Raw genomic sequence first — 11,029 nt, 5'->3', positions numbered from 1 at the left:
ACGGAATTCTTCATCCAGGTCTTGCAGGTCTGGCCGGGAATCTATTTTGAGCTCAAAAGCTTCAGCTGACTGTGGAAGGGTGGGGGAGGGGGAAAGGGGCGCACACACACACACCTCGTTTTTTCATTTCTGTTCCTCACAATTACACACACATACACACACACACCTTGTTTTTTTATTTGTGTTTCTCACAATTCGATCTCTTATGATTTTCAATTCTTATTTCTCTTTTTCAATTCTTATTTTAAAATGCATTTAATTAATTGTACAGTATTGGTTGTTCCGAAACTTAAATATAAATAATTTAAAGCATTTCTGTAAATGATGTTAATTTCACAACATCCCATATTTTAATTTCACATATGTTAATTTTCACATTTCATTTCGCAACTCACACACACACACACACACACACACACACACACACACACACACACACACACACACACACACACACACACACACACACACACACACACACACACACACGTACACACACGCACGTACACACACGCACGTACACACACACACACACACACACACACACACACACGCAGCAGTGTAATCACAGAGAAAGCACCACTTTCATATTAAAGGTTGAAGGAATACTCGTTTTTTTTGGAAGTACATTCGGAAATGTAACATCGAGCTCCTAATAAACTTTCTTTGAAAGTTGTGCTTGAGAGGGTTGACTTTATATGTGTCCAAGCTGGAGGTCATGGTAAACAGCATTAAAGCTCGAATTTTCCTGCATTTCGGTGTACAAGAAGAGTTTGTGTAACATATTGTTGCGGTTTTAGAACCCACACTTGTAAATATGACATTATTAAATGGTTAAAGGTAGCACTCCTAGTTAGCCCACAAGCAACACGTAGGCCACCATAGGACTTCAGTTATTTCATTAGTATGTGTTTTAGATAAGGCCGTGTTTCCAATAGTTGAATCTGCGTTGTGTCGATCAAATAAGAGTAGGTCCCCAATCTGTTCATTTTGCGACCTCCCTCTCCAAGCGACGCCATTACGCGCACCTACAGTCGGTGCCTCATGGCTCTCCCAATTTGTTACGCGCCTTTGTTAGCAGCGTTCGCTGCCTTAGCGCTCGCTCAAACCGCCATAAGCCACGAGGTAAGGCCCGAGAAAGGAGGCGGAGCGCCAAGAAGAAGGTGTGGCCACGTCATCCAGCCGTCAAAGGCGGAGCCGGTAAGCCCTCACCAGCAAACCAGGGCCGAAGGGACATCGCCGAAAGGCGTGGCTTTTGAGCTCGCGGAGTGATCGCTGGGCGAGTTATATACACAAAGAATTAAGTTAAGCACCCCCCCCGTTTTTTTACAACCTCGCACATTACAAGTTTGTTGTCGTCAAAACAGTGTAATATACCCATGATATTGCTATATTTTCTGGAGAAGTGATATTATGGTCACATAAAAACATAACAATCATGCCGTTTTCAATATTTTATTCTGAATAATTTAAGGTGAAATTTTTTGGGAATTTTAGGCATATTTTCACCTCAATTTAAGTATGGAGCTATAGGTCCATCACGGACAATGTGGATGACGTTTATGTTTTCTAACGTACAGTCATTGTTCTGAGAAGACCTCTAGCGATCTTTGCGTCAATAACGTGTGTAGGACCCACGTGATCGGATCACTGACTCAACCCTACGTCTCATAGACCCTGTAAGCCGTCGTATGCGTTGCTGTGGCAGGTTGTTCCATTCCCGATGTAATGCACGTTCCAATTCATCCAGATTGGCGATTGGAGGGACCATCTTCGCAATTTGTCGTCCCAACATGTCCCAAACGTGCTCGAGGGGGTTCAGGTCAGGACTGTACGCAGGCCAGGGGATGGTTGTCACAGCACCTTGCTCCATCCGATCACGTCGGTCCTACACACGTTATTGACGCAAAGATCGCTAGAGGTCTTCTCAGAACAATGACTGTACGTTAGAAAACATAAACGTCATCCACACTGTCCGTGATGGACCTATAGCTCCATACTTAAATTGAGGTGAAAATATGCCTAAAATTCCCAAAAAATTTCACCTTAAATTATTCAGAATAAAATATTGAAAACGGCATGATTGTTATGTTTTTATGTGACCATAATATCACTTCTCCAGAAAATATAGCAATATCATGGGTATATTACACTGTTTTGACGACAACAAACTTGTAATGTGCGAGGTTGTAAAAAAACGGGGGGGTGCTTAACTTAATTCTTTGTGTATATAAGCGCGAACGCAAAGCCCTTTCACAGGACTTATTCAGCGGCGCTCATGAGAAAGGACTGCGCGGGGGACATGCCAGCGAGCACATTTCACTGAGAGAACTGATGGTGGCAGCGTGCATTACAAGAGGACTTGTGGAAGGCGCGCTCGTTAAAGAGGACTGATGGGAGAGAGCGCATTGAGAAGCACCTTTATAAAGGGATATACGGCGCGCTGATTAAGAGAACATTGGAGAGGGTGCGTTTGGCACGAATGTGCATCTATTACATATGCCGTATGACACCAGCTTCCCCCCCCCCCCGCTATATAACTGTCCGGACGCGTTCCAATATACGCGGAGCTGCCTGCCGGGTTTCGCCCGCTGGACCGGAGCCTGGACTGTAGCCGACTGGAGCCTGGACAAGCCGGTGACCATCTACAATCCGTCTACAATCCCTGTGTGAGTGTGTACGTTTGTCTGGGGTATTAATGATAAGACTTTTAAGACTGCCCTGTGTTCTGCTTCTTCTTCTTCCTATCTTGTACATTCTTTTGTTTCCTTTTCTCCTTCTTGTAAATAATTAATAAACCCATCTTTGTTCTTCCTATACTCTGGTTTCCTCTTGTCCGATCGCATCCGTCCTTTCTCTCATTGGGTAAACGTGGCACGAGTAGGAACCGCTCAGAATCGGGTTTAGTCTCATTGTTAATAGCTCGGATCACGGATTGCTATCCGCTCGGCATTTTCCATCATATCCGTGGTTCGAGCGGGAGTTATTCCCTCGTTTCCAGCCAGCGTTAGTACTTAGGTAGTAGTGAACCCCTAGGCCTAACAAACCCTACCTAACGCCGAGTTGTTAGGGACGTTATAACCCCCAGGACTCCGGTCGGCCAGAGAAAAAGACAAGGGGATTAACCCCCCCTTGATAAGGGGAGCGCCGACGTCCGAGATCCGCAACAATATTCTGAGCATGTTGCAGTCATGCAAAAAGATGACTTTGTAACCTTACAGAGACAATTTCCATCTGCAATTGTCTTCCCATTGACGATAGAAGCACACTGACAGGGTAGTTCAGAGACGCTCCATGAAGTTGTGTACTCTAGGTTTGATTCCTGACAGCATGTTCTGAAAACTACTATTCTGGCTCTTTGCCGGGGAGGATTACACCAGAGCGGCTGGCGGTGGAGTCAGTAAGGCCTTGTTGGAATGCCCTCACAAGTGTGAGTTCAATACCCATTACTGCTCAGAGTAGAAATATCTAGACTCTGCGATTGAGTGGCAACCTACCCAGGTTGGGTTTTAGCCAGTAAAAAATTCACGACTTGTCTCGAGTACCCCGATGCTCTTTTAAAAGTATGTGCCTCGACCAATCAAATCGCAGGGAATGTAGTCCTTTCGGAAAGGACATTTATATCACATTTAGAAAATGAGTAAGCCACTGTGTGACAGTACCCTGGCTAAATTTGAAACTCCTGGCCTGACCATACTGCTGGGAAAGCAAAGGAATGTCGGCTTTGACAATGCTTAAGTAGCAAGGTAAGAAGGTAAATGGTGTCACAGATCAAATATTTAGTCTGCTCATTACCCTGCACACACACACACAACGTGAAAAGTGGGGTTAAGCAATTGATTCATGTCTGTCTCTATCTGATCAGTTCGTGACAGAGGAACAACTTATGTAAATTGAATCGAATGTTATATTTTGAACATGAATCGGAACATGAATAGAAAGACACGTTTGCCGTTTTACAATGCTTTGGCTCTGAATTTGTCCCGATTGTGCACATGAGCGGAGAGGAGTGACATAATATCTTTACTCTGTCTGCATGGCAGTCAAACAAAATTCAAAATGATTCCAAAGAGGAAACAGGAAACAGGAAACAGGAGGGTCCTCTCTCCATTATGTCGCGTTACCTGTTGGTGACGCAATGACCTCAGCTAAGGACCGCACCTTCAGCGTTCACCCGTCTTTCAACTGATATCACTACTATGGCTGAGTAAACCATGAGTGAACGCTGACTAAACGCTACCAAAGCGAAACAGTGAGGCAGAACTCCTGGCTATCCACGACGGCAACTGAGCTTTAAGCTAGCTACGCAGGGCATGGCTTTCAGGTGAGCACAGCCCATGCGAGCACCTTCAGGATGGCTGCAGCCTCTCCCCATTGGTGCGCGCTCGTAGGGGATGGTTCGCACGATGCAGCTGGTAGAAAATCCCATCGTCACTCAGGGAGATTTCGACAAATTCCCCATTTCTCCCCTCCAGCGTGAAGTGACAGGGCAAGCCAGCCCCCGCCTCTCACATGTGAACATTCCTCTTCACTGTATGTATTAATCGAGCAACTCGACGTTCAGCTTCCTGAACAGTAGAGGCAACGTGCTTGAAAACGCGCTTTCGTTCCCTGTGCAGCACCTGGCATGCCTGAAAGACATTCGGGTTCCCAGTGAAGCACTCGGCATGTTTGAAAAGGCACCGTCCGGTGTGATGAATGCAGAGGTGCAAGAAAGTAAGACGGCCAATCCGGAGGATTATCTATACCTATAAAAGGCAAAAATCTCTCTCACTCTCTCTCTCTCTCTTTTGTTTGTGTTCTATGCACGGCCACATCTTTTAAGTTACAAACTCCAAACTCGGGGTACAAATACAACTTTAAGGAAGTGTGGTGGGAGTGCAAGGGGGAGGGAATTACAATTTCCTTTTTTACCTGAGCAACACTGAGGTAAAAGCACTCTTCAAAAGGGTAATTTTGTCCCCCTCCCCTTCTTCCCCCTTGCCCCCAAACGGAGGGGCTGTCAAAGGTCGGAGGGGCCTTCCAGTAAGTGTGTAGAGCTAGAACCTCCCCAGGTGTGAGAGAAGCACTCTATACAAGGACGAATCAATCCTTTATATATTTGAAGCAACTGTTCAGAGGAGAGGAATCTTCGACATCTCAACAGGACTCCGAGCTTCTTTAAGGCAGACTTAACTATTTGTGTAATGTGTGGGTCCAGTATCCATGTGTCCCGATATCGGTTTTCACGTGTGGGGAATTAAATTATGTAATACTTTTTGCTGTTGGAGCATCCCTCATTAGTATAAATCCAATATGGCTGCCGTATGATACACCTGATGAATAGCCGATATGGGTAATTTCTAAAGGTGGGCGCGATTCGGAAAATTTTAAGTCCGCTTACCGCTTATCCGCTCCGCCAGCCCGTGTAGTCCGATTCGCTTATCCGCTTCAGCGGCCGAAAATCTTAGTCCGCTTACCGGTTATCCGCTTATCCGCTTCAATTTTTTAAAAGCGCTTCGACGTTTTTAAAGCGATTTTTGACGTTTCTAAAGGGAATTTAATGCTTTTTAAGCCTAAATAGCCATTTCTAACTACTACAAAGACAAACAAAGCTTTTAAGATCAAAAATATACATTTTTATTTAAATAAAATTTATTCAAAATTTATTGAAATAAAGTTTTCCACTCGACTCTACTCTACTCTACAGTTAATTTAAATATAATTTTAATATATGCAAGTTACATTAAAGAAAAATCAATTTGCCCGTCCTTTCTTTGACAAGAGAGTCTACTAGTCAACAGACTAGCAGTCTGTTGACTAGTCCTCGTCTTCCTCCTCCACCTCGTGGGCCTTCTTGAGGATTTGGAGGTTGCCCTTCATGAAGACGAGGGCCTCGAAGTTCGGTGCAGCCAGGGCCGACCTCTTAGGCCTGAGGATGTCCGACCCGTAGCTGAACACGCGCTCGACCGAGGCAGAGCTCGTGAGCGGCGTGTTATGCCTGAGAAATAGAGTTACCCAAGCATCACGGAACTCGAGCGGGAAGAGATTGGGCGAGAGCCCCGGGTTCCCCCTCAGCGGCTTCCTCGACCAGTTGTTGACCTCTTCCCTGATCTTCTCCTCGAGGTTCTCCTCCTGCTGCCCCTCCTCCATGGCGAACAGGTAGTCCGTACTGCTCGAGCCGGGCTGGGGTCCCTGCTGGGGGGCAGGGTCCAGGTGCTCGTCAGGCAGGACGAGGGCGAGCAGGTCCCTGATGAGCTTGTCCCTCACCAGGTCGCAGATGGCGTCGTTGTTCTGCCTCCTGCAGATGGCCCTGACCGTGGCGAGCTTGTGCTGGGGGTGCAGCGCCGTGGCCATCAAAAGGTCCATGTCCACGAAGAGGTGGCTGAACCTGAAGTAAAAGAAAAGTTATAAAACAAATGTCAAATAATTTCAGATTTGTAAATTGAAAAATTAAATGTCATTCAACTGATTTTAATTCATTTCAAATGAATCATTAGACCGGCAAGGATTTTTTAATCATTTAATAATAATATAATATAAGAAGAAAGAAGCACTTATTAATTTTCAACTCGTTGCGATAAAATATAATAATAATATAAGAACTAACCTGCCGTCAAAGCCCTTTGTTCCCTTCCTGGCGCAGGACGGCTGACGCCAGCCGCCAGCCTTGGTGCACGTGGCCTTGCTGTCCACGACCCTGAAGAAGGGGGCGATGTGCCTCCACTTCTGGCTGAGGCTGGAATTGTCTGTGTCCATTGTCACGTTGATCTCAGCCGACTCGATTGAGTCCAGCGACATCCTGCTCTCGCTGCGCGCGAGCTGAGGGGTCAGGGCGCAGGTCTCCTGACTGTCCTCCACGTCCCCCATCATGTTGACCGCCGGGTTGTGGATGTCGCTGTGCTGGGACTGCTGGTTTGCGTCGCTCGTGTGCCTGTCCCTGGCACTGCCGCTGGGCTGGAGAGTCAGAAATCTCTCCATCTTGACGTTATTGCCGCTCTAGCGTCCAATAAAATATTCAGTTTTCACTTATTATTCACTTAAATAAATATTCACAATTCTAGAGTAACGGCTGAGGCTAACAGCTGATTTGGCGAATCGCGATGCGCTTTAATTTTTCGGTAGTCCGCTTACGCTTATCCGCTTCGGTTTCCGGGGGTTGTTCCGATTCGCTTATCCGCTTCGAAAACGTTAGTCCGCTGCATCGGATAAGCGGATAAGCGGACTTTCGAAGCGGACCGCCCACCTTTGGTAATCTCATAACTTTTGAAGTAAAGGATAAAGAAATAAGGTTTTCGTATCTCATCATAGTTTTCATGGTATAAGAAATTGATTAAAGATAATAATTTGTTGGTTGGAGCATTCTATATTGTCATAAATCCAATTATAGTTAACATAAGAACATGATAAATTTGAGCAAGACCATTAGACATTGAGTGAAAACATGTTCATCATCATATCATATACATCATGTCATCAACCAATCATTCATCATCCATCATATCAACTGATCATCTAATGCCATCAATCATCAAACCTCGTCCTCATGTTAACCAACAATTAATCTGATCATCATATTAAGCCAACTATGTGTATGTACAATCTTAAACATCTTCAACATAATCATCATTAACCTGGTAATTCAGCACGTTAGAGTAATCGGTGCATTTACAAGGAGGTGTATGTACAAACTAGTCCGTTTTTTCATGCAGGAGCAATTCTTTTTGCCTTCACAGCTGCCCGTACACCCACACTTAATCAACTCTAGAGCTGTCACACGTGACCCAGTTCACACGTGACCCAGTTCACACATGACCCAGTTCACACGTGACACAGTTGACACGTGACACCGTTGACACGTGACCCCGTTCAAAACGTGACCCCGTTCAAAACGTGACCCTGTTCACGCGACACCGTTAACACGTACATGACCCCATTAACACGTACGTGACCCTAGTTCACAAGTGACCCCGTTAACACGTGACACCGTTCAAAACGTGACCCCGTTAACAAGTGACCCCGTTAACACGTGACCCAGTTGACACGTGACCCTGTTCAAAACGTGACCCTGTTCACGCGACACCGTTAACACGTACATGACCTCGTTAACACGTACGTGACCCCGTTAACACGTACGTGACCCCCGTTAACACGTACGTGACCCCCGTTAACACGTACGTGACCCCCGTTAACACGTACGTGACCCCCGTTAACACGTACGTGACCCCCGTTAACACGTACGTGACCCCGTTAACACGTACGTGACCCCAGTTCACACGTGACCCCGTTAAGACGTGACCCCGGTAAGACGTGACCCCATTGACACATGACCCCGTTGATACGTGACCCCATTCAAAACGTGACCCCGATCAAAACGTGACCCTGTTCACGCGACACCGTTAACACGTACGTGACCCCGTTAACACGTACGTGACCCCGTTAACACGTACGTGACCCCGTTAACACGTACGTGACCCCGTTAACACGTACGTGACCCCGTTAACACGTACGTGACCCCGTTAACACGTACGTGACCCCGTTAACACGTGACACCGTTCAAAACGTGACTCCGTTAACACGTGACCCCGTTAACACGTGACCCGTGCTCTCAACACTGTTCAATCCACGAAGATTCCCTTTCACATTTTAAACTTATTTCACAAACTTCAAAAGCAGACATTCAACTTCGCAGCGGATTTTCGTGCGATGTATAAGTTACGAGCCTCCTGTTGTCGTTGATAGGTACCAGTTCCCAGTTTGCGGATTATAATTATAACAGGTTCAACAAATGTGCTGATAATAAATAATAATTAGTGAACCTTGAAGTAGGTGAAGTCACACACGATGTCCACAAATTTCTGCTGAGACTCGGATTTGTCCCTGATCCGCAGCGCGGGGGGGATGAACTCAGACAGACGCAGGAGTTCCCCGATGATGGCGTTTCCCCGGGAGACGATGCGCACAATGGCCTGTCCGCACAGGTTGTTCTCAGCTAGGAAATCCACCATGGTGCCGGCCTCCCCGGGGACTAGGCCCAAAGCACAGCCTCGCCTAGTTTCCTTCCGCTGCAACCTCAGAGAGCCAACGCGCCGTCGACCCGGTCCACGAACGTCATAAATGAGACGAAGGCTCTCGGCTCGGGACAAAGTCAAAGGTTATCTTTGTAGAACCGTGTACACGCTACACAGCGCCATTCATCCACATCTCCCCTCCAATGAGGATCCGGAAGAATTCGACTTCAACAAATGATCTTTATTTCTTATATCTTGAACTGCATTTGACTAATAGTAATGAATGTATGTCAACGAGATAATATAACACACTAAGGTTTCCAAGCTTTCGAGCGACGTTTCAACGCTTCTGTTGTGACAATTTCCAATCCGGAAGAGGAGAAAGAGGAAGAGGAATGGGGGTATGGGGGTACTAAGAGGAAGAAGAAGAGGAAGTTCATGGGCCTGAAAACTTTAAAAACAACTCTTACCTTTTTCAATACACGATACTCTAATAGTTTTACATCACCTATTTTTCCAATGCAGGATATATTAAAATCAAAGTGTTCCAAAGAGTTTTGAAACACCGATATGATCGTTTAAAATACCTTGTGTTAAAATTCATTTAAATGATCATTTACAATGAAATGATCGCTTAAAATAACATTACTGATGTAATGTTAAAATACTCACTGGTGTCCATTGCTTGCATTTACTTATTACGTACGCAAATATATGGCGACCTCCCCCCTTTCCCCTCGACACTCCATATCCCGCTGCCCCGTCTCGTCTCCTCTCCTTCCCAACCACCACCACTCTTCACCTTCCTTTTCCACCTCTTATCCCTATTTACTCTGAACCCTCTATAGTCTTCTTCCCTCCATCTCCAACTCTCACCCTTTTCCTCTCAGATCTCTCTCATCTTTCTTCATCATCATCATCATCATCATCATCATCATCATCAGCATCATCATCATCATCGTCATCGTCGTCGTCGTCGTCGTCGTCGTCGTCATCATCATCATCATCATCATCATCATCATCATCATCATCATCATCGCCACGGTCGGTGCTGCAAAACAGTTTCTTAGTTAGAGGATTATCGTCCTGGACGGGTCGCCACTTCGTATCAGGAGATTCTTCTTCCTCTTGTTCATTTTTATTTTCTTCTTCTTCTTCCAATAAATTACAGGGACTTCCAAGGAATATTATCGCTCTGACTACAGTGTACCCGACCGAATTGTGCAGGAATTTGGAATTTTGCCAAGATGCCGGCGATATCTCGCCTGCTCTTCGCGAAGGAGACAGTGAAATCTTCAATGTCCACCAATTAATGCGTTTTAACCCAGCAGATACCAGAAACTGTGTTCAAAGGGTGATTCAAGCATGACATTTTGCATGTGTGGTCTTCGTGGATCATGTTTTTAGAAAAAAAACGTTAGCCACAAAAAATTCCAAGATGGCTGCCATATATGGCCTTTAATTATGGTTTTCCTCATAAGAATTGACTGTTGTTCATTTTTTATTTCTTGGTGTTGGTCCACATGTTTTTAATATGCTGAATTTGATTTTGCACCTTGCAAATCTGTCTGATACCTATATTTACCATTTCTGATACCTTTAATGGATATGATGCAACCCCCAATGTAACATTGATTCAGTCATGTGAGTATGACTTGTTGTTTCGTATGCGGCCTGTGGCTGCTGGTTTGCATCATTTGTCTGGAAGCGTGTTTGTGCAGCTGATGCAGTGCCCCAAGTACCAGTGAGCTGGTACTCAATTCATCCTCGGAAGGATGACAGGCTGAGTCAACCCCCTTGGTGTTAATTCAACTATAGACCAGGATTCGAACTCAGGATTATAGGATCCCAAATCAGCACCGAACACCAGGCTTGAGTATGACTGATACTGTGATATAAATCTGGATTATAACAAAGATTACAAACAAAGTTACAATTTCAATAATGTCTGAAGTAAATTTTTTATTCAGATTAAAAGCAATGAACTCAAGATTACCGTAATGTTTATTTTCAACATGTATCATGCATGTAAGTAAATG

At 45.3% G+C, this 11,029-nt stretch overlaps 2 protein-coding genes across 2 annotated transcripts in view; both read right to left on the bottom strand.

Moving 5' to 3' along the window:
- WASHC5 (WASH complex subunit 5) overlaps positions 1 to 9,130 on the bottom strand; it is a 105,255-nt gene extending 96,125 nt beyond the window's left edge. Inside the window, 2 exon segments of the mRNA XM_068100497.2 lie at positions 1 to 69; positions 8,799 to 9,130. The exon segment at positions 1 to 69 is cut by the window's left edge and continues 77 nt beyond it. Of these exon segments, the coding sequence (XP_067956598.2) occupies positions 1 to 69; positions 8,799 to 8,987 (258 nt within the window). The 5' untranslated portion in view covers positions 8,988 to 9,130.
- On the bottom strand, positions 5,734 to 6,738 carry LOC137429311 (uncharacterized). Its single transcript, XM_078782831.1, has 2 exons — positions 6,590 to 6,738; positions 5,734 to 6,370 (listed from the first exon to the last, which is right to left on the bottom strand). The coding sequence occupies exons 1-2, from the start codon at positions 6,736 to 6,738 to the stop codon at positions 5,800 to 5,802; spliced, it is 720 nt and encodes a 239-aa protein (XP_078638957.1). The 3' UTR covers positions 5,734 to 5,799.
- Positions 9,131 to 11,029: the final 1,899 nt, after the last annotated feature.

This window comes from Myxine glutinosa, chromosome 8, assembly GCF_964187855.1.
Source record: "Myxine glutinosa chromosome 8, kmMyxGlut1.1, whole genome shotgun sequence".
In the NCBI taxonomy this organism is placed as follows: Eukaryota; Metazoa; Chordata; class Myxini; order Myxiniformes; family Myxinidae; genus Myxine; species Myxine glutinosa.
This window is presented reverse-complemented; position numbering and strand designations above follow the sequence as displayed.